General features: G+C 38.9%; 2 protein-coding genes across 2 annotated transcripts in view; both read right to left on the bottom strand.

Moving 5' to 3' along the window:
• Nucleotides 1-2,566, bottom strand: part of LOC137590993 (uncharacterized protein DDB_G0283357-like) — a 29,145-nt gene extending 26,579 nt beyond the window's left edge. The window contains exon 1 of the mRNA XM_068308848.1: nt 2,179-2,566. Coding sequence (XP_068164949.1) covers nt 2,179-2,566 — 388 coding nt within the window. The remainder of the gene's footprint in view (nt 1-2,178) is intronic.
• An 8,806-nt stretch (nt 2,567-11,372) lies between these two features.
• Nucleotides 11,373-15,683, bottom strand: LOC137590578 (uncharacterized). The gene is made up of 10 exons (XM_068308245.1): nt 15,548-15,683; nt 14,664-14,723; nt 14,389-14,561; nt 14,207-14,271; nt 13,924-14,093; nt 13,657-13,686; nt 13,115-13,218; nt 12,877-12,941; nt 12,641-12,789; nt 11,373-12,556 (listed from the first exon to the last, which is right to left on the bottom strand). Exons 2-10 carry the CDS (start codon nt 14,704-14,706, stop codon nt 12,462-12,464), a joined length of 894 nt encoding a protein of 297 aa, XP_068164346.1. The 5' UTR covers nt 14,707-14,723; nt 15,548-15,683; the 3' UTR covers nt 11,373-12,461.
• Between the last annotated feature and the right edge of the window lie 9,270 nt (nt 15,684-24,953).

The raw sequence follows: 24,953 nt of genomic DNA, 5'->3' as shown, positions 1-24,953 counted from the left end.
GTTTCATTCCACAAACCCAGGGTTTCCTCTGACTCCGCCCCCTTTCACCGCCGCTTGTGCGGCTTCATTTCCTGGTTCTGTGAGACGGAGAGTCTGACTAAAGTAAGGGTTAATAAATAACTCCGTATTTCAGAGGTGAACATAGCATGTCCGTTTGACGAGGAGCCCCTTGATGGAGTTTCTAATTCACAGAGATTTTAATTTTTTTTTGTATCGCGTTCAGATGTCCCGTCATATCCTGTCGGACAGTTCTCTTTATCAGTTCTCTTTAAAAAGGGATGAGAATCTGTTAATACGTAAGTAGAGGATAAATGTCACTCCGTATTCCACCAGAATGGGAAGAGAACAATCAGTAACATAAAATATTATCCCACCTTTGTTTTCTTCAATTTCTTGTTAATTTCTTTCTTTTTTTTAATCAATATTAACTCCTGTGTGTATCATGTGACTAAAACAGACAGAAAATAAAACCTGGAATACCTTAAAGCGGTTATAAGCAGTACAATGTCACGACCACTGTTGTATGAACTAAAGCAGCTTTTGCTATGACTGTATCAAACGAGCTAATGTCAGCTCTTGATTTCAGGTCTTAGATAATATCGGTGTACGCAATGGTGTGAATATCCTTCTCAACTGTTTTTGTAACGTTCATATGCCGATTGACTGTTTTATCTACACAACAATAAAACGTTTTAATGTATTTCATTATTTAACAGAACCTGATATAGATGAGAGCGCATTTATGTGCGTGAAAAGAGCGTTATGTTGGTGATAAAACAACTGAACAGTCAAACGTCCACTTAATATTTACTGTACAATACCAAACATAATGAGGATGAGGAGGATCCATAACAAGATGATGAAGTCTGACCCATGTGAACGATGTTTTTATACTTCATTCTCAGCTGCTGACGTGCCCTTCTCCCCCCACTGGATCACACCTAAATAAAATAAAGTAATAAACTATTCTTGAAGCCGTTTACTTCCGTATTTTTACCGTGAGTGCAACGGACTTAGAACTTCCGCATCGACTTGAGCAGCGATTCACTCCCACGACATGTCGCTCTTCTTTGCAGCTGCAACGCTGTTCTGTTTCTTCTGAAAATGTCCTCAAAGTCTTTCTATTCATAAATTAAAATCTCTACTCCGACTTCCGTAAAGCGTGGCGGTGCGTCTCGTCCGTCGTCATGGTGAATCGATGAATCGGGGCTCCATTGATGATGGCTTTTTTTCAAGTTGTCGTGTCTGTTAAACTGCGGGTCAATTTACTCGGGGTTAGGAAAACTAACCCTGAACCGCGTTTGTGAAACCGAAATCCCTGGTTTTTCAAAGTTCAGGGTAAAGCAACCCAGAACCACAGGTTTACCTCAGGGTAGGTTAACCCTGCCTTCGTGAAATAGACCCTAGATGTTGACCTTACCAGTGTTCTCCACAAGAATGTAATGATCATATTCACCTCTTTCAGCAGACGGTGTTCATACAAGAATTAACCAGTTTGTTGCAAAAACTTTAACAGTTATACATGCTATTATATTGTCAAAAGATATCAACATGCTCTTTAAAGTCTTAAGTTAATGTTATCCCATGTTATCACCAATGGTTGTTTTTTTGTTCATTAGTCCGTGTTTCTGACATCAATGATGTTGGTTTTTTTGACTGTTCCATGAAATACTTGACGTGTCCAAAATCGTAGAGCTCCACTATTGAAGTGACTCTGTTGTACTGATCTCTGGTGTAGTAACAACTCTTGTCCGTCTTTATTGATCATATTTTCGCCAACTCCTCTGCACTCCTGATCACCATTGTTTTCATCTGGTCTGGAGAAAGCCCCTTTGTTCTGATGAAGATCCTGCAGGTGTTGGTTCAGTCGTTGGTCCAGGTGTTGGTCCAGGTGTTGGTCCAGGTTTGGACCAGGTGTTGGTCCAGTTGTTGGTCCAGGTGTTGGTCCAGGTGTTGGTCCAGGTGTTGGTCCAGTCGTTGGTCCAGGTGTTGGTCCAGGTGTTGTCCATCAGCCCATTCTTCTTCAGTTGTCGAGCTTTTTTAGCGATATCAGCCTTCTTCTAGTGACAGTCTCGTTAATGCAGACATTTTCTCCTTTCAGTTTGAAGCCTTGTTTCAGAAGAGCTATCTTGTGTTTATGATTGTTGAATTTTATCAGCACTGTAGGTGGTCTCCTACCTCCAGATGGTGATGGGTAACATGTCTCAATCTGTTCTGGGTCGATGTTAATCTCCAGGTTCCTCAGTTGAGTAATCACCTGTTGTTCCACAGACTCATAATCAGTGCTGTGTTCAGTTTCCTCTCCTCTGGTCATGGCATGAGCGTAATTTCTTGGTTTAAGTTTGATGCTGGTGATGATCACATCATTTATTCGAATGCTTTGTCCGAATTCCTCCATTCTTTGTTGTCCTTGCTCCGCTCCTTTCTGCACTTTTTCCATGTCATCCTCCACTTTTTGCATTCGGTTATTTATCAGTTTCAGCTTTTCTTCCAGCTTCTTATCAAGTTCCCTGTTGAACTTTTCGAAGTCACTCCTTAGCATCACAGTTCTCTGGAGCTCATCCATCCCAGAAGCCAGCTGTTCAAGGGTTTCTTTCTTATTTTTATTCTCATGTTTATTCTCAGACTCCTCGGATTTCCCTTTTCCTTTCGCATTTTGAAGGAGTCAGTGAGAGTTAGTGAGTGTTTATCCAGTACGAGTTCGAGAGAGATAGCAAAGTTAGCAACAACGAAAGACAGAAGAAAAGACGTCTGCTCTCATTGAAAGCCGGAAGTTTGTTTATATAACAAATACTTATCTAATTATAATGAGATCTCTGCAGACGATGAACAGTCCTTCGAAGCTTTATTACAGAATATTCTGAGCACAGGAGACTTACAGCCAAGAGCTGCAGCGGTGCACAAGTTCATGATGCTGAACAGACATTTTACACATGTGTAATGTATCTTAATGTAATGTAATGATTGATAGCTTGATAGATATGAGTAAATAATGACTCAGGGTTGGACTGACTGATATATATTTAGTGTCTTTAATGTAACAAACCTGCAGTACAGAAATAATGCACAATTAATTTAAAAAAATCATTATTAACATGAATTTTGAATTTTGATTTTCAAACTGATGATAATCTTAAGCCACTAACACATTGATCATGTGAAAATAAATGAAAACAAAAATATTGTACACGTCTAAGGGGATGCTCCATTGAGTACGGTATATGTATTTTATAGGAATAGTTTAAATTGTTCCCCCATCAGCATGCAGTTTAACAAATGAGCATCAGCTAGTTTAATATACTCTACATCGACTAACACTGACTATAATGTAATTAATTTTGGTTTTAGTGAACTTGAAAAGTAATTATAAATCATTTTAGACTCATCACTATCTTTCAAGATGCCAAATTATGTTTGCATCGTTCCTGTTGTTCTGAAGGAATTCAGGATGTCAGGTGTCGTCTTCACCAATGGGATGTCTGAGATGTCAACCCTACAGTAAAGAATTCTAGAGAAAGTTATCAATGGTGAGTACATGTGTCGTTCAAGTCAACAGAGAATTTAAAGATGAAAGTTCTTCACAAGCTTCATGACAGTTGTAGTCCTCAGAGGTCTTCTTGGGTATTTGAAGTCCGTCTTCATAGCGGCGATAGCTCCCCTTTTCTGATGGGGTTTCTCATGGAAACAGATGCTAATGCTGGCTTGACAGTAACCATGACAACAGCACAAAGAAGGATGCAGTGATGAGGCTGATTTTGTGACTCACTCCACTGGAAACACTTATAACTGTTGAGAAAAGGAAACATTGCTTTAGTGATCAGATCAGTATTACTGTACGTTATTGATCAAGTAGCATTCAGTGTTGTTTACCTGTGCCATTCACAGTGATGGAGGAGACGGAGATGTTGAAGGCTGTGATGTTTGAAGATGCATCAAGCAAAACATTTGCAATCTCGGTGATATTGGGAACAAGTCCGGATACAAATTCAAGTCCCATTTCATTAATAATTGAACCATTTCTGCAAAGGAAACAGCACAACATTTGATGAGAGATATAGGAATATCTGACAAACTCTAAAGCTTATTTCATTTTGACATTATCAAATGAAATTATTACCTGAATCCAATGACATTCAAGGACATGAATGATGATGGGAATGCTACGGTGTAGAAAGGTTCAATCTGCAGAAAAACAAAGTAGTTGTAAGCACAGGAACTTTGGTGTGTCTGATTATTCAAACTCCACCATTCATTACATTTACTACATAGATGTTGGGTGAAAAACAAGAAAAAATACTGAAGTTGTGGATCCTGGATCGGCGAATGAAAGTTGTTACTTTTGCTGTTAAACTGTGACATGGTATATATCTTGTTGAACATGATCATTAATTAGGTTTAGACAGTTTGCTCAGGTTGTCTCTCCATAGTAGACACTTACTATTTCCTTCATCTTTGAGGCTCGTTCAATAAATGCTGGCGATGATGAAATCATTAAGTCATTGGTGAATGTCTCCCCATCAGATCTGAAAGTCAAAAGTCTTGTTGTGGTAGCTACGGTCGTTGCAGGAGTTGCCGTATTAATACTGGTAGGGGTGGCATTAGTCCCCATGGGGGGAGTGGACATAATTGTATTAGAACTGGTAATGGTAGCATTATAACTGGTTGGGGTAGAAAGAAGGGTAGGAGTGTTAGCAATGATAATGGACTCATTGGTGGTAACAGTGAGAGGAGGACTAAGAGTATTGGCGCTTGTTGCTTGAGTTGTCGCTGTTGATCCTTGAGTTGCGGTTGAAACTTCGGTTACAGAAATGGAAGTGGTGTCGATGTTGAAGGCTGTGATGTTTGACGAAGCATTGATCAAAACATTTGCAATCCCATTGCCACTGTCAGCAACAGAAGATTGAAATATGACATTGATGTCATTGATGATTGAACCATTTCTGCAAAAGGAAACACCAAAGTTTGATTAAAAATGTGTGAATTTACTACAAATGCCCTACAGTTAACAATATTTCAACATGATATCATTAAATTAAGTTATTACCTGAATGAAACGACTTCCAAGGACTCAAAAGAGTCAAATGCTGCCCTGAAGAGAGGTTGAAGCTGCAGAGAACCAAGAAAGTAATTGTAAATACAGTGCGCCGTCGTTCCTTGTAGTTGATGTGTTCCAGAAACCACATGCGAATAACGAATTCCGCGATATAGTGAGAAAATATTTATCTTATTACTTATGGTAATTTAAACGTTTATGAACCCTCCCCATACTCATATTAAATCACCTTCTATCTGTATGACCTTTTCCTTCACTCCTATAGACTGTTTAAAGCACTTTTGTGTCTCACAGAAGCGCGTTGCGTTCCTAGACTCACGGAATGTAGCGCACTTCCGGATACGGCCAGCCAATAGAATGCGCGTACGGTATCACGTGACTACCTACTAAAAGTCCGTGGTGAGGTGAAGTCACACGTGTTGATGCGTGAATGCATGAGGGATTACTGTACAGGAACTTAGTTGTGTTTGATTATTCACTCTTCATCATTCTCTGATGTTTACATTTACTACGTAGACTCTGGGTGAAAATCGTGAATAAATGCTGACGTTATGGAAACTGGATCGGTGAATGAAAGTTGGTAGTTTTGAAATAATACTATGACATGATATTTATCTTGTTGAATATGATCAAGTAATTAGGTTTAGACAGTTTGTGCTGTTCTACTAACTGTGTTGTAATGCCTGTTGTAATGCCTGTTGTAATGCCTGTTGTACTGCCTGTTGTACTTCCTGTTGTACTGCCTGTTTGCTGTGGGTCAGAGAAGACTGCAATTTCATCTGTGCTGTATGTCATGCATACTGTATATGGTTCATTTGACAATAAAGCTGACTTTGACTTTGTTTGCTCAGGTTGTCTCTCCATAGTAGACACTTACTATTTCCTTCATCTTTGAGGCTCGTTCAATAAATGCTGGCGATGATGAATTCATTAAGTCATTGGTGAATGTCTCCCCATCAGATCTGAAAGTCAAAAGTCTTGTTGTGGTAGCTACGGTCGTTGCAGGAGTTGTCGTATTACTACTGGTAGGGGTGACATTAGTCCCCATGGGGGGAGTGGACATAATTGTATTAGAACTGGTAATGGTAGCATTATTACTGGTTGGGGTAGAAAGAGGGGTAGGAGTGTTAGCAATGATAATGGACTCATTGGTGGTAACAGTGAGAGGAGGACTAAGAGTATTGGCGCTTGTTGCTTGAGTTGTCGCTGTTGATCCTTGAGTTGCGGTTGAAACTTCGGTTACAGAAATGGAAGTGGTGTCGATGTTGAAGGCTGTGATGTTTGACGAAGCATTGATCAAAACATTTGCAATCCCATTGCCACTGTCAGCAACAGAAGATTGAAATATGACATTGATGTCATTGATGATTGAACCATTTCTGCAAAAGGAAACACCAAAGTTTGATTAAAAATGTGTGAATTTACTACAAATGCCCTGCAGTTACAAATATTTCAACATGATATCATTAAATTAAATTATTACCTGAATAAAACGACTTCCAAAGACTCAAAAGAGTCAAATGCTGCCCTGTAGACAGGTTGAAGCTGCAGAGAACCAAGAAAGTAATTGTAAGTATGTAAGTATGTAGACTTATGGTGGAAAATGTGTATAAATGCTGATGTTATGGAAACCGCTCGGTAAATGAAAGTTGGTAGTTTTGCAGTAATACTGTGATATTATATATATCTTCTTGAACATGATCAACTAATTAGGTTTAGACAGTTTACTCAGGTTGTCTCTCCATGGTAGACACTTACTATTTCCTTCATCTTTGAGGCTCGTTCAATAAATGCTGGCGATGATGAATTCATTAAGTCATTGGTGAATGTCTCCCCATCAGATCTGAAAGTCAAACGCCTTGTTGTGGTAGCTACGGTCGTTGCAGGAGTCAATGATGCTGTACTGGTGGTTGCAGAAGTCATTGTGGCTGTGGCAATTAGAAAAATAGTACTACAGTACATGAAAAAAAAATATATGGAAAAAAAAATCACAGCATCCGGCAGAGTTTTAAATACCAACAATGGACCTGTTGTTGTTGAACTTGTAATTGTGGATGATGCACTGTTGTTAATACTGTCAATGCCACAGTATTTGTCAGTTGTTATGAACATTCAGATAATATTTAAGGTCCAGTTGCTGTTGATTCATGTTGTTGCTGAAGTACCTGTTGCAGTTGATCCAGGAGTTTCTTCCGACATAGAATTTGTTGTTGATACTTCAGTTGTAGTTGTAGCTTCGGTGGCAGTTGAACCATTGGTTGACGTTGTTGAGTCTCCAGGGGTAGTTGTTCCATTGGTTGATGTTGTTGAGTCTCCAGGGGTAGTTGTTCCATTGGTTGATGTTGTTGAGTCTCCAGGGGTAGTTGTTCCATTGGTTGATGTTGTTGAGTCTCCAGGGGTAGTTGTTCCATTGGTTGATATTGTTGAGTCTCCAGGGGTAGTTGTTCCATTGGTTGATGTTGTTGAGTCTCCAGGAGTAGTTGTTCCATTGGTTGATGTTGTAGTTTCTCCTGTGGTAGTTGATCCATCATTTGATGTTGAGTCTCTTGTTGTTTCAGGCATTTCTGTCGGTATGCTTTGTGTGGTTGTTATAAAATGAAGCCCAACAGTGACTGTGGGTAAAGAACAGAGGGACTGGATTGTCTTTTTAAACATACATTTTCTGGAGCACTATTGACACGTTCACTTTTTTATCTTCTTTATTTAAAAAAAAAACTTACCTGTAAGTATCAACCAATTTGATAACTTTGGTCCAACACCCATTTTGTCAACCTTTGAACCTGCAAGTCTTGACAGGAAAGTGATTCACTCACAAAGTATATGAAAAGCAAACATCTAATTTTTTTTTCATTTAAGCAGTTGTATTGTTTTCTAAATCTGTAACAGCTTCACGTTTCAGTTCATTTAAAAATTTTTAAATACCACAGTATCAATGACATCACTCTTATTGATGTTCTACAGAAGATTGGGAAGCATGAAATAATTATAAAGAAAATACACAACATTTTTAAAGGAATGAATTTGTCAGTACATGTAGTAATTTGGGGCAAATAAAAATATTTTGGATGTTTGTTTTCATTCATCTTTCAAAAAATCACTAATGTGTAATTCAATTAAAAAGATTTTATACTGCAAAAATGTGAGATTGATGAACAAGATGATATGTTGTCATAGTATGAATTAAATTAAAAGACTACACACACAACACCCAATAAAGATTTTAAAAATATATTTTACAAAAGTAACTACAAAAACACATTTAGTAAAAAATGGACTAAATCAGGTCCATTTGATTATTTTTAATAATTTACCTGTAGAAGTAATTTATAGAAGAAATAATACTCACCAAAAGCAATACGTAAAATAAATTCAAATGAGTAGGAATATATCAGCTCAGTGGTAGTGTTTCCAGATTTTACTTCAGTTTTTAATTTTTATTTTACCAGAAGCTACTCGTTACACGATCCTGGTGCTCATCTGTGATGACAAATGTTTAGGTCGAATATATTACCACGAACCAGAATGACGTGTTGTGACATCAACACTGAACACAAAGAAAGATTGTGAACGATTCATTGTCACATACGTTCTTTAGTCTATTCTGAGTGGTTTTGATTGCATTCCACTCAAGTGTTCATCAGTTTGTCTTTTTACATAAATACATGTTTGGTTAAAGGACACTGGTGCACCTGCAAATTTTAAATAATCAACACCTTGCAAATGTAATTGAAGGTCGTGTGAAAAGTAGAGTAGTAACAATGTGGTGGTTGTTATATATCTGCCATTGTAGCATAGAATTCAGATTTATTTGAGGTACTTCCTGTTCTACCTGACATAAACACATTCTTCTCAAACGAGATGTGATCATTGTCAAATGAAAACACTTTCCTAGACCTCTGTCCCTGGACATAAAGATCACCATGCCATGTCTAATATTCATCAGGTGAGGCATCAACACCACACATCGGGATTTTGCTACTATTGTCAAGCATGTCTTTGAATGTTCATCCAGGTCAAGGTAAGTCAATAAGAGAAAAAAATTGATTAAACTAGACTTGCTTTAGGTTGGTTGAAGATGTTTTACCTCTCATCCAAGAGCTTACTTCAGTTCTCACTAACTGGTGGAGAGTCCAGATACTTATATTCCTGTCGGAGCAGAAAACAAAGGACCAAAACCACCAAGACAATGAGTCTCATTAATAGTTCTTATTATTCATAGAGAGTCTGAGCTGGATCTGCTGGTCGGTAAAGCTGTGGAAGTGTGTCAATTGAGGATAGCTTAAATTACAGTATTATGAAAGCCACTGTCCTTCGTGTTTATGAGTTAGTCCCAGAAGCATATCGACAAAAATTTAGGAAGTGTGAAAATTTTTTTGTTTTTCACGGATGGTCCTGAAACGCATTAACTGTGAGTAATCAGTGATGAGTGTAGTAGTACCAAAGATTAGACCTGATGAAGTGAGGAGGGCATTGAAGAGGATGAAGAGTGGAAAGGCACTTGGTCCTGATGATATACCTGTGGAGGTTTGGAAGTGTCTAGGAGAGGTGGCGGTAGAGTTTCTGACTGGGTTGTTCAACAGGATCTTAGATAGTGAGAAAATTTCTGAGGAGTCATCTTCCTCCAGGCATCATCATGTAGTCGTCTTCCTCCAACACCGAGCCCCATCTCACCTGCAGAAACCTAGGAGCACTGTGAGAATCATTTCTCCAGTGCCTTCAACACGATACATCCAGAACGTCTGAAGGACAAGTTTGAGAACACCGGGTTGGACCATCACTTCACAGACAGATTTTGGACTTTCTCACCAACCACCCACAGCTAGTCAGGACCTGAGTTGATGTGTCAAACGTGGTTGTTTGCAGCACGGGAACCTGCAGGGAACGGTCCTGGCTCCTTTCCTCTTCACCCTCTACACTGCAGACTTCTCCGCAACTCTCCCATCTGTCACCTGCAGAAGTTCCCTGACGATTTTCTCATCAGAGATGGCGACCACAGGGAGTACAGAGAACTGGCCCAGGACTTTGTGGACTGGTACCGGAGGAAGTGCCCCCAGATCAACACTGGAAAAACCAAAGAGCTGGTGGCGGATTTCCACAGAAGAGCTCTCTGCCCAGTTACACTGGTGAATATCCAGGGAATGGACATCAAGATCTTGATACCTAGGAATTCAACACATATAAAACATAAAAAATAAAAAAAGTTCAGAACAGTGTGGTACTTTCTGGAGCTGGGTGGCTGGAACAAAAGGCAATTTCCCTCTCAGGGATCAGTATAGTATTTTGATTCTGAAACACTGGTCCCTGTGAACTGGCATTGATTGCTGCAGGTCTTCTTGTGGTGGGAAGACTGGGGAGCACCTAAACATGTGCCAAGGTTTCCCATAGGCCAGGATATAATTGTCAAATTATAACTGCTGAACAAATGTATTTTATACATGTGCAGATGAACAGACTTAAGGATAGATGGATGGCAGCTAGGGCTTGCGCTAGCGGGGCCTACTATCTGCGATGCTACACTAGGGCAGGCACTAGCTGGGCCTACTAGCTGCGAAGATACCCCAGTGCGTTCCGCTTCAGCTAAACCTGCCTGAGGGCTATTGGCTACGGCGCTATGCCTATGCTCGATGGAGCAAAGTCACTTCTCAACCTTACTGAGCCTCGCCTCAAGTGCAAAAACAAAGCTACACTTTAAACAAATCCCTGATTCGCTAATGGAGGACGAGGTATAGCTGAACATAAGGCATTTGGAGCAGTCTTCTTCTTTTCCTTTGGGCTTTTCCCTTCAGGGGTCGCCACAGCGAATCAGTTGCCTCCATCTAACCCTGTCTTCTGCATCCACTTCTCTCACACCAACTACCTTCATGTCCTCTTTCACTACATCCATAAACCTCCTCTTTGGTCTCTTGCTTGGCAGTTCAAAACTAGGCATCCTGGTGCCCATTTTTAAGAACAAGGGAGATGTGCAGAGTTGTGGCGACTACAAAAGAATAAAGCTGATGAGCCATACAATGAAGTTATGGGAGAGAGTAGCTGAAGCTAGACTAAGGGCAGAAGTGAACATTTGTGAGCAGCAGTATGGTTTCATGCCAAAAAAGAGTACTACAGATGCAGTGTTTGCTTTAAGGACGTTGATCGAGAAGTGCAGAGAAGGACAGAGGGAGCTGCATTGTGTTTTTGTAGTAAATAGAGTAAATAGAGGAAGAGACAGAGGAGAGTCTAGCAGCAGAAGCCGTAGTTGGCAAAGGCAGAGCAGCGTTAGAGAAATAAAAGTTTAGAAAAAGTGATATAGAAGGAAATAATGACTCAGTGTTGGATTAACTGAAATATATCAAGTCCCTTTATTGCAACAAACCTGCAGTACAGACAGAATACACTAAATAAATCCAATGCTTTTTCATTCAAATTTACAATATGAATTTTGGTCCTTTTCAACCTCTGATGATAAACTTAAGACACTAACACATTGATAGCGCGATAAAAAATGACAACAGAAACATTGTACATTTCTAAGGGAATGCTTGTTGAGTATATTTCTATTATAGGAATAGTTAATATTGTTCCCCCATCAGCATGCAGTTTAACAAAGAAGCATCATTTGGGATTTACATTTGTTGCTCTATTAGTTTGGCATGTACAATCCTTGTTTTATGTTTTATGAATTCAAGTAACAAATTTAAGAATTATTTTTCTCAGATGTGGACAAAAAAAGGGGAGGAGCATGTTTAAATCTATTTAGTGTATTCGTTTAAAATAAATAATTTGTGAGCTTTTATATCATGTTATCATAGGAGTCTAGTATTTTTCTCACATTGTGCAAAAAGTATAGATAACCTTACAGAAGAGAGATGTTTATGAAACTTTCTGTTGATACAATTATAAAACATTAATGGATAGTCATCCATGGCATTACAACATTGAACACTTCATGAAAATTGTGACAACTCTTTCCATAGTCCATTTAATGAACTGTCACGTGGATTAACACTGAAAACATAATTAATCTTTGTTTCTATGAACTTGAAAGGACTTAATGTAAATTATTTTAAATATATCACTGAAGTTCAAGAAGTCAAATTGTGTTTGTATGGTTTTTGTTATTCTGAAGGAATTAATGTCCGCGATGAGTTTTGTTTGTTTGTTTCAATTCTCCAAAGGATGTTTGGTGTCGTCTTCACCGATGGGCTGAGCTGTCAACCCCACAATAAAGAAAAGTTATCAATGGTGAATAAATGTGTCGTTCTAGTAAACCTTTGTTTTCAGAGTGTGGTCACACAGAATTTAATAATGAAAGTTGTTCACAAGCTTCATGACAGTTGTAGTCCTCAGAGGTCTTCTTGGGTATATGAAGTCCGTCTTCATAGCAGTGATAGATCTCATTTTCTGATGGGGTTTCTCATGGAAACAGATGCTAATGCTGGCTTGACAGTAGCCATGACAACAGCACAAAGAAGGATGCAGTGATGAGGCTGATATTGTGACTCACTCCACTGGAAACACTTATAGCTGATGAGAAAAGGAAACATTGCTTTAGTGATCAGATCAGTATTATTGTACGTTATTGATCAAGCAGCATTCAGTGTTGTTTACCTGTGCCATTCACAGTGATGGAGGAGACGGAGATGTTGAAGGCTGTGATGTTTGAAGATGCGTTGACCAAAACATTTGCGATGTCCGTGATATTGGGAACATTACCAGCCGAAAATTGCATTAGTAAGTCATTAATAATTGAACCATTTCTGCAAAAGGAAAAATGACAAAATATGATCAAGATTTGAATATTTCAAAGCTTATTCCATCTCGACATTATCAAATAAAATTATTACCTGAATCCAGTGACATTCATGGACTGGAATGATGATGGGAATGACTCGTTGTAGAAAGGTTCAAGCTGTAGAAAACAAGAAAGTAATGGTAAATACAGGAACTTTGGTGTGTCTGATTATTCACTCTCCACCACAATGACATCTAAATTGATCATATGTAGACTCTTAACTGTGACATGATTTACATCTTGATGAACATTATCAATGAATTAGGACATTTTGCATGAGAGAGACTTACTGTTGTCGTTATCAGAATGGCTCGGGCCATAGATGCTGGAGTTGTTAGATCCATCAAGTCTGTTGTGAATGTCTCCCCAACAGACGTGAAAGACAATGGGATTCCTGTGGTAGCAAGTAAAAAAAAGTAAAACAACATTGAATAGCAGTAGTAGTTGTTGAGAAAGTGAACACCTCCCTATTCCTGTCAAACACCCCCTTCCCCCCCGGTCGCCGCCGCCGCCCTGTTCCTGACACTGACGTCCACACCCCATCCCAGTATTTACTGTTGAATGTGTTAAACTGGTTAGCTTTGGAGCCGCCCCATCTATGTCTTCCTCTCGTGTTGTGGCCAACAAGTCGGCCGTGAACAATGACTAAGAAAATTAGAAATGTCTTGAGTTTACTTTTGTGTTTTTTAATAGAAATTAACTTTTCTTAACTGCAGCTGACCAAACTTTAGAAAAAAGAAAAGAAAAAAAAGTTGGTCTGATTAAAAAAGACTAACAGAAAAATCCGAACATTCTTGACACTCAACAAGAGGACAGTTTACGCTTTACTTACCAGTAGTTGCTGGAGTTGGGAAACTTACAGCTGTAAAAACAAATGAAGATAGAATGACATAGAGAAATATGGTGAAAAGTTAGATAAAAGTCTGGTGTCCACTATTCATATTTCTAATTAAAGCATTTGTTCATTCAGTTGACCCAAACTTAGGATCAACGTAAACCCCATCAAAACCTCAACAGTCATTGATAACAATCATAGATGACAAGGAGAGACAGACAGTTTCTTCTACAGCGACAGGAATGACGACTCCTCTGAACATACCTGTTATTACCACTGAGCTGGGGTCGATCAAGGAGGAATTGGCTGCTCCTTCGACTATGGCGTTTGCAACAGTGTCAGCCGTTGGGAGTTGACTTACTGGTATAGAACTGTCCAGCTGAACCGCCATATCTGCTGCAGTAGTAGATTCTCGTGTCACGGCCGAAACCTCCCTGTATCAGAAACACAACTCTTTTTATTATTACAGATGATGTCATTGTTGAAATAAATGCCTGAAATTAATGACTACAAGCCATGTAAAGTAAAACAGTAGGACTGATGATACCTGAAGCGCCGAAGAAGACACACGTCAAACGCATTACCTAAAGCGTTTGCGCAGATTATTGTGCACTGAATGAAGGAAAGACAGAGCAAATGTAAGAAGATTCAGTAATTTCCAAATAAAAACTAAGATTATTTTGAACTTTCTTATCCCAAATATGAGAATTGGTAAAACACTGTACTTACTTCATTTACAACCGTCATTTCCAGTGCCATATATGCTGCGCTGTTTGGGTTATTGAGGTCTGGAGTAAATGGTTCAGTCAAACCTAAACGAACTCCCACAGTTGGAGTAGCTTCTTCATCACCGTCACCTGATTGTGCTCGTGTTTCCGTTATAAAACAAAGTCCAACAGTGACTGTGGGTAAAGAGCAGAGGAACTTGTGCTTCACATCCATTTTCTGGAGCACTATTGACACTTTCACGTCTTTATTTTGTTATTTATTAAACACTAACTTACCTGTAAGTAGTAGCCAAATTGATAACTGTGGTCCAACACCCATTTTGTCAAGTTTTGAACCTGCAAATTTTGACAGGAGAGTGACTCACTCATGAAGTATATGAACAGCAAATATCTTCAAAATATTTGATTTAGATAGATAGATACTTTAATAATCCCAGAGGAAATTGATTTACAAGCAGTTATATCGCTTTCCAAATATATGAAATGAACAAGAGTATTAGCCTTTCAATTTCATGTTTAAGCTACTTAAAATACTTTATACATCACAGGCTGAATGACATTCATTGTTCTCATTGATGTTCTACCAAAGCTTGGAAAGCATGAAGTAATTATCATGAAAAGGCACCGCTTTTATAAAGAAAAAGAATTCCCAGTACATGTGGTAGTTTTGAGCAAACAAAATCAAAACTTACTAAAAATGGTAACCCTTAATGTCTGAATCTTGTATAACAGTGATATGAGATGATAGAACAGTGAAGAACAAACACAAAATAAAGGAGTTGTTCTGTTCATGTGTCCTTATAAAATCTACATTATCATCTTTCAAAAAACAAAAGTAATGAAAAGTTAATCGCGGTGATCCATAAATGTGTAAAAAAGAAATTCTTTCATTTCCGTGGCTATTTGGTTTCATTCAGCATGTGTTTAATAATTTTTTAGAAAAAAATTTATTCCTGCAAAAAATCCAAGACTAATGAAAAGCATAATATGTCATTTACTTTTATTGTCTTAGCATTAGTATGGATGAATTTAAAAATATACACACACACAACATCTAATAACAGTCTAAGAAGAAAAATTACGAAAACAGTCATGTTGTAAAATAAAAACATCACAGTGTAACATTTTGATGATGATGAGGAGGAGAGAAAATTACTTACCGAAAGCAATCCTTGAAATAATTTAAAAATGAAATAAATACGAAGATATCACTTTAATTCTAGCGTTTCCAGATGCCACTTGATTTTTTTGTAATTGCTTCCCTCCAACAGGTTGTTGTTACTCGATCCTGGTTCTCATCTCTGATGGCAAATGTTCGGCTTAATATATCACCACGACCCAGTATGACGTGTTATGACATCAACACCGAACACAAAGAAAGATGGTGAAAGAATCATTGTCAGATGCGGTCATTAGTCAATTCTAACTGGTTTTGACTGCATTCCATTTGAGTGCTTCATCAGTTCATCTTTTCCATCAGTACCTGTTCGGTCAAAGCACCCCTTGGTGCACCTGCATTTTAGGGAAACGGCACCCTTCAAAATTAAAATTAAATTTAAAAGTAGTAAAAAAATGCGTTATTATAGTTTGATATATGTCACTCTTGTGTAGATTTATCCTTGGCATTCCCTGTTCTGACTGACAGCAATACATTCTTTTTATGGGAGTGGTAATCACTGTCAGATGAAGACATGTTCACAGACCTCTGTCCCCTGGACCTTAAGATCACAAAGCCATGTCTAACATTCTTCAGGTGAAGCATGAACATAACACACTTGGATTTTTGAGAACGGTGTTGAACACAGGAATTTTCTACCGTGTGTGATGTATTAAAATACATAGAGACAATGGATTCTATCTTTTATCAACACACATCACAAAACAAATACAGGAATTCAAAAATCAAGAGGATTACGTCTCTCCAAACTGAGCAAAAATCATTGATGGGAAGGGCAAAGTGCTTAATAACAGGTGGGAAGAAATGGTTTGTTGGCAGAACATGTCCTTGTTGTTTCAGAAACAACAAAGCCAGCGGACTTATAGGAAGCTGACATTGCGGGAAATATACAAGATTAAAAAAACAAACAAACCAGGAAGTCTTGAAAGAAAACCGGGGTCAACCTGAGAAACGTAACATATGGAAAGACACACTTATAGAACTGTGGGGTACACTACAGTATATTAAATATAATATTTAATATAAGTACATACAATGATAAAAGTAATCCTTTAGCGTATTTGTGTAGAAGATCTACTGTAACTGGTCTAACCACCACAGGCATGTGAGATGGAACATGACAAATCCTTTATACGTATAACAATCCGTGAGATTGATAATAATCTGGTTGACATTTCTACAAGAGGATGTTTGTTCACTTCACAGCTGTTGTCTGCTGCGCATACTCTGAACAATCAGTGTGACAAACCTGTTGGAACATTCTTGGCACAGGGATTGAACTGCACGGAACTCACTGAACAAATAATTTTATTAGAACTCAGAGCTAACCAACAAAAACACTCCCAAGGGAAGATCAGAATGTGCTCTAAAAAGAAAAAGATTTTGATTTTAATTTTTAAAAGCACGTTTATTCACAAGACCCCAATTATAAAGCAATCACACTGACACTAAATCTAAGAGATTAACACAAAAAAGGAATTCACGATTAAAAAACAAAAAGTAGTAAGAGAATAATAAAGAATCTAAACAAAATATACATGAATTATACCAAGTTTCTCACTCAACACAGAACATAAGACAAAAGACATGTCTAAATCATTCATGGCTCTGAAATAGTTAAAATCGATTCTGATTCCTGTTTGACAAATTCTTTGTAAAATGTCTTCTGCACTGCAGTCACACGAACCTTCAACCTTTTTTCTTCTGCCTAAATAAACTGCCATCTTTCCTTGGCTCCGAAGAAAGTTTAAAATCTGCAAATACTTTTTTTGACTTAAGACCATTAACATATAAATGTTTGTCGAAAACGAGACCGACCGAGAGAAAGATTCCCTCTAAAAACAGGAACCGATTTTCGAGTCTCGCACAGTCTTGGAAGCAGTGAAAAATAGCTTCTCTGCGAGAACAGAATGAGCAGCTAAAGAAAGAAAGAGAGAGAGAGAGAGAGAGAGGGAGGGAGAGAGGGAGGGAGGGAGGGAGGGAGAGAAGGAAAAAAAGTTTTTTTTTATTTTTAAAAAGCACTTTTATTCACAAAAAACAAATTTCACAATAATCACACAGGACTGACAGAATTTTTTTTCATAAGCATCATGAACGGCTGTTTTCAACTTCTGATGATGATCTCAATTACTTATGTAATTTATTTAAGACACTAAAACAATCAGTGTTGTTAAGGATAAGATGAGATATTCCTTTAAAGGGGTGGGGGGTATTTCAGTCGGGGAGGGAGAGGTGGGAAAGAAAACAACAAACGTTCCACCTGCTCTCTACAAGCATAATGAGGACCGGCCAAAAAAGAAGTGAAGCAAGCAGGTGGAACGCACTTTGAAAATGCGAAGTCCTCGTCCCATTGGGTGTGGTTTTCTGTTGTCTCCACCCTCAGCTCCTCCACCCATTTTCACAGTTTTTTCTTTCATCTACAGTATTTTCTGGACTATAAGACGCACCTTCAATGAATGGCCTATTTTAAACCTTTCTCCATGTGTAGGGCACACTGGATTATAAGGTGCATTGTTGGTTTTTGAGAAAATTAAAAGCTTTTAGGTGCGCCTAATAGTGTGAAAAATACTGTAAGTTAAAATTGGAGGTAACTCACTGGCTTGCTGATCGATGTCTTTGACGGGGGAATGTGAATGAATGAATCAGTCAATCAATCAATGAATCAATCAGTCAATTTTATTGTCATTGTACATATAAACAGGTTTACATGGACAACGAGATGAAGACTATCCCTCCACCCAGGTGCATTTGTTATAAAAAGACAACAGCAACAAAAATTGAGACGGGGCGATCGAGAAATTTACACAATATATAAATGTTATGATTCTAGTAAAAAAAAAGACAAACAAATTTTAAAGTGTCAAAAAGTGTCCACATGTCTTTGGCGTGGAGCGGTTATCTATCGGAAAATAGATAACCGATGTCATGCAGGCAAGATGTATCACAGCCCAAAACCCTGGTTACAGCCGTCCACACGCAGACGCACAACGGCCGTTTTCAAAGACAATCATTTTTGTGATTGAAATATGCATTGTCACGTGAACGATAGGTCTGCCCGTAGGAAAATATACTCCTTTCTGGAAATACCCGGCTTCACGTGAACATGGCCTCAGAGGGCCGATATGGTAGAATATTTCCCTTTAAATTTTTATGTGGGCCCATTTAAGATATTGAATATTCCACAGTGTGAATGACAGTCATCATTGTTATTGGTGTACAGAAGATTGGAAAAAATGAAGTAATTATCAAGAAAATACACTCCATTTCCTATGTATACAGTATTTTCTGCACTATAAGGCGCACTGGACTATAAGGCGCACGTTCAATGAATGGCCTATTTTAAAACTGTTTTTATATTCAGAATAAGGCTCACTGGATTATAACACTTTCAGTTTTTGAGAAAATTAAATGTTTTTAGGCGCGCCTTATAGTGTATATAGTTATAAAACATCACTGGATAGTCCTCCATGGCACAACACTGACCAGTTCACCAACATTTTTGATGAAAATGATGATCTTGACCTTGGGGAAAAATAGGTCAAGGTCAAACTTTAACTTTTGTACACTCAGGAACCGGATAAAATAGAAAGACAAGGGAGAAGGCGGGTGTGAGCAAGATCATTGATCAAAGCTAGTGCTTTGATCAATGACAGTAGGTCAGAACAATCGCTTTGATCTTTCACTTATGCAAGTATTCCTTCATTCGTTCCTCTTCTGAACCGCTTTATCCGCCATGGGTCAGGATAAAATTTGTAATTCAGGGGGTGTCACGGGATGTTGCAGTCTGTGACTGCCTTTTTAATATTGGTTTATATGAACTTCAAACCACTTAATGTAAATCATTGTAAATATATCACTATACCTCAAGATAGTCCAGCACCCAGCGACCCATGACAGCAGAAGAAGCGGGTTTAGAAGACGAATGAATGGACTACAGTTCAAGAAACCAAATTATATTTGCATCGTTTCTGTTCTTATGGAGAAATTAATGCCAGTACTGATTGTGTTTTTTTTGTTTTGTTTTTTGTTTCAGTATTTCAAAGGATTTTAGGTGTCTACTTCTCTACTTCACCGATGGGATGTCTGAGATGTCAACCCTACAATAAAGAACTCTAGAGAAAATTATCACTGGTGAATACATGTGTCGTTCTGGTCAACCTTTGCTGTCAGTGTGTGGTAATAACTAACAGAGAATTTAAAGATGAAAGTTCTTCACAAGCTTCATGACAGTTGTATTCCTCAGAGGTCTTCTTGGGTATATGAAGTCCGTCTTCATAGCAGTGATAGATCTCATTTTCTGATGGGGTTTCTCATGGAAACACAGATGTTAATGCTGGCTTGACAGTAGCCATGACAACAGCACAAAGAAGGATGCAGTGATGAGGCTGATTTTGTGACTCACTCCACTGGAAACACTTACAACTGGTGAGAAAAGGAAACATTACTTTAGTGATCAGATCAGTATTACTGTACTTTAATTTAAATGTCAGTGTCTGTAAGTCCAGACACTGACATTTAAATTTATAATATGTCGACTCTTGACTGTGGCATGATATACATCTTGATAAACAATGATGTGTCGTACAAAGGTTCAAGCTGCAGGGACAAAGACAGTAATTGTAACTTTGATGTGTGTGATTATTCAGTCATCACCAGTCTAACTTAGGATTTAGGACTCCTGATATTTTGTACAGGACAGACTTACTGATGTCTCCATCAACATGGCTCGAGCCATAAATGCTGGAGACGATGGATCCATTAAGTCTGCTGTGAATGTCTCCCCAAGAGACGTGAAAGACAATGGGATTTCCATGGGAGCAACAGCCGTTGTAGCTGAAGTCATTGTAGCAAGTAAAAAATAAATTAAAACAGAAACATAAAGTCTGGGGAAAAAGTCATTTTGACTTGATCAGCTTGACAAATAGAGTACGTGTGGTGGCCCCAGGGCTTTGGCCCTTCTAGGGTCCTGTGTGTTTGCTCTGTGTCCTGCAAGGTGGAGATGAGATGGCATCAAGTAACTTGGAACACCTTGTCTACTTAACCCCACCTGCTCAGTCACCACATGCACAGCAGTAGCAGGTGATGAACATGAACGCCGCTGTTGACAAAATTAATCTCTGGCCTCAACTATTTATATTTCCAATTGAGGCATTTCTTCATTCAGTTGGCACAAACTTAGGATGAACTTCTTCTTCTTCTTCTTTCCTTTCGGCTTTTCCCTTCAGGGGTCGCCACAGCGAATCAATTTCCTCCATCTAGCCCTGTCCTTTGAATCCTCTTCTCTCACACCAACTACCTTCATGTCCTCTTTCACTACATCCATAAACCTCCTCTTTGGTCTTCCTCTAGGCCTCCTGCCTGGCAGTTCAAAACTCAGCATCCTTCTACCAATATATTCACTATCTCTCCTCTGGACATGTCCAAACCATCTCAGTCTGGCCTCTCTGACTTTATCTCCAGAACCTCTAACATGTGCTGTCCCTCTGATGGACTCATTCCTGATCCTATCCTTCCTGGTCACTCCCAGAGAGAACCTCAGCATCTTCATCTCTGCTACCTCCAGCTCTGTCTCCTGTCTTTTCCTCAGGGACACTGTCTCTAGACCAAACAACATCGCTGGTCTCACCACAGTTTTGTACACCTTTCCTTTCATTTTAGCTGAAACTCTTCTATCACACATCACACCTGACACTTTCCTCCACCCGTTCCATCCTGCCTGGACACGCTTCTTCACCTCTTTTCCAGACTCTCCATTGCTCTGGACTGTTGACCCTAAGTACTTCAAATCCTCCCCCTTCTTGATCTCTTCTCCCTGTAACCTCACTCTTCCACTTGGGTCCCTCTCATTCACACACATGTACTCTGTCTTACTGCGGCTAACCTTCATTCCTCTCCTTTCCAGGACAAACCTCCACCTCTCTAGCTTCTCCTCCACCTGTTCCCTGCTCTCACTGCAGATCACAATGTCATCTACAAACATCATAGTCCATGGAGATTCCTGTCTAACCTCGTCTGTCAGCCTGTCCATCACCATAGCAACAAGAAGGGGCTCAGAGCTGATCCCTGATGCAGTCCCACCTCCACCTTGAACTCCTCTGTCACACCTACACACACCTCACCACTGTCTTACAGTCCTCATACATGTCCTGCACCGCTCTAACATACTTCTCTGCCACTCCAAACTTCCTCATACAATACCACAGTTCCTCTCTGGACACCCTGTCATAAACTTAGGATGGATTTACAATCCTTATATAAACCTCAAGAGTCGTGAAACAATGATAGGTAATGAGAGACAAACTGTTTGCCCTACAGCGACAGGAATCAAGGCTCCTGTTAACATACCTGAGGTGGCGAGAAAGTAGAGTTGGTATTGTTTGCTCCATCGACTACGGCTCGTAAAACTTGCAATCTCATTGATATTAAATCTCAAGAAATTTGAATAAAAATCAGAGTAATCAGCAAACATTTTATACAAACAATGGACCTGTTGTTGGTGCACCAGTTGTTGGTGCAGACATCACCGTGGCTTGATCGTCTTGAAGAAAAAAGGAAAACAATGGAACACAATCAACAATAAATATGAAGTAGAAATGTCTTGAGTTCACATTTTTACGACCAAACTTGAGGACAAACAACACCCACAGAAGAATCAGAACATTCTTGACACTCAGTGAGAGATTGGACAGATACACCATTGATAAATGGTGTACTTCTTTGCTGTAAAGACCATTGGTGTGAAGCGACCAGTTACACTTTACTTACAAGTCATTGCATTGGTTGTGGGAGTTGGAGTAGTTTCCTCAATATTTCCTGATCCTTCAGCTGATCCTTCAGCTGATCCTTCAGCTGATCCTTCAGCTGATCCCTCAGCTGATCCTTCAGCTGATCCTTCAGCTGATCCTTCAGCTGATCCTTCAGCTGATCCCTCAGCTGATCCCTCAGCTGATCCTTCAGCTGATCCCTCAGCTGATCCTTCAGTTGAATCTTTAAACATATCTCCAGTTATGGCTTTTATTTCCACTGCAAAATGAAGTCCAACAGTGACTGTGGGTACAGAACAGAGGGAATTGTGTTTAACATTAATTTTCTGGAGCAATATTGACACTTTCAAGTCTTTATTTTGTTATTTCTTGAAAACTAACTTACCTGTAAGTATTAGCCAAATTGATAACTTTGGTCCAACACCCATTTTGTCAACTTTTGAACCTACAAATTTTGACAGGACAGCGAGTCATTCACTAAATACATAAACAGTAAACATCTTAAAATGTTAGATTTTTAAGTAATTACATTGTTTTCAAAATATATAACATAAACAAGAGTGTTTGCCTTTCGTTTTTATGTTTCAGTCCATTTAAAATGTTTGGTTTTTATTCAGCATTCAAAAAATCAGAAATGTGTTTAATAATTCAGTAAAAATAATATATTCTATTGCAAAAATCAGAGCATGATGAACAAAATATGTCATTGCGTTTTTTCATCATAGCATTAGTATGGATTTAGAGAGAAATTTCGTAAGATCTAAAGAGGAATATTAGAAAATGTCGGAAAAAAACACGTTTAAATTACCTTTATGTCACATATGAAGAGAGAAAATTACTTACCAAAAAGTAAGACTTGAAATAAATTAAAAATGAAAAGACAGTATATCCAGATTTGACTTAATTCTTCAACTGCTTCTTGTTACCTGATTCTGGTGCTCATCTGCGGTCTAATATATTACCACGAAGCAGAATGACACATTTTCAACACATTTTGTCACATATAGTGCACATATAGACTGAATTCCAAATGTTCACCATTCCATCTTTTCCATAAATAAATGTTTGGTTAAAGGATCCTGGTGCATCTGCTTTTAAAGTAAACAACACCCTTCAAAAGGTTTGCGAAAAGTAGAGTCGTAAAAATGTTGTGGTTTGTGTCATATATGTCACTGTAGCTTGAAATGCAAATGTAGCGCAGGCATTCCCTTTTATGCCATAAACACATTCTTTTTGTGGGAGTGGTAACTGCTAAACGTACAGATACAAAAATCGAGGGGATGGCTCTCTCTTCCCCAACTCAGCATGATAATTGATAGGAACATAGTGCTTAATAGTAGTTACACCATAGGTGGGAAGAGGGTGCGATTTGTCAAAATACTTGGATTTAGGGTTCAGGTAAGGGTTCACATTGAATACAAACTTAAAAAGACATGAAACATTTCATTTTCTTTGCCAGCCAATGATGTGGAAGATGAAGATGATGAAGATGTCCTCATTAGTTTACAGGACTGATCACGCCAACATAGCAAGAGGATGCATCCTAATGCTAACGGCCTAACATTAACAATCTATAGATTAAGATTTTACGTCTTGTCAAACTAACTCGTCAAATCTCAAACTGAGTGAACAGTTCGCTCTGAGTTCCTTTGGCCTTTTTGGCATTCCTGTCATTCTATCCACATCTTTGCAAAATTCCGAGCAGGGACCAAATGCACAGTGTACAGGTGCTGGTCATATAATTAGAATATCATGAAAGTTTATTTATTTCAGTAATTCCATTTAAAAAGGGAAACTATTGTATATTATGTCAATTCATTATACACAGACTGATATATTTCAATTCAGTATCTCAGAAAATCCTTGAGCAGTGGATATGTGCAATTTCCTCTGGGGTTATTCAAGTATCTATCTATTTATCTATTAGAACATGACTTCAGACTGATACGCTTCATAGCAATGCGGTGTGGCGAGTCACGTATGATGCTGTCTGTTGCATACCTTGACACAAGGCATGCAACAGCTGGAACCACATTTTGCACACGTCTCTTCGTGGCGGTTCTCGAAACTCTGACTTCAGCTGCAATCCCCTCTTTGTGGATCCACCATCGCTTTGTTTCACAATCCTGTAGTGTGAGATCACCTCCATAGCTTCTAACACACTTTTCCTATAAGAAAAGCTATAAGCTATAAGACCTGTTCACAATGCTCATTATAGAGTGCACACAAATCATCCTTCCACTTTCCTTTGCAACGCTTTATCCGCTATTGCGGGGAGCCTATCCCAGTTGACTTAGGGTGTGAGGTGGGGGAAACTCCAGGCGCGACGCCGGTGCAACGCGGAGCCACACAGACACAGACAAACATGCAAGCTCACACTCACACCGACGGGCAATTTGGATTGGCCAGTTGACCTGCAGCGTGTGTTTTTGGAGGTGGGAGGAAGCCGGAGAACCCGGAGAGAACCCACGCGGACTCGGGGAGAGCATGTAAACACCGCGCAGAGCGTGACTCATCATAATACTGTGTGCGGAGACTGTAAGAACACTGGCTAACTCAACTTCTTGTCTTCATCATCTGTAATTCTAACAAAACTTGTTGTTCCTGGGGAAAATTATATTGTGA

This window comes from Antennarius striatus, chromosome 23, assembly GCF_040054535.1.
Source record: "Antennarius striatus isolate MH-2024 chromosome 23, ASM4005453v1, whole genome shotgun sequence".
Lineage (NCBI taxonomy): Eukaryota > Metazoa > Chordata > Actinopteri > Lophiiformes > Antennariidae > Antennarius > Antennarius striatus.
This window is presented reverse-complemented; position numbering and strand designations above follow the sequence as displayed.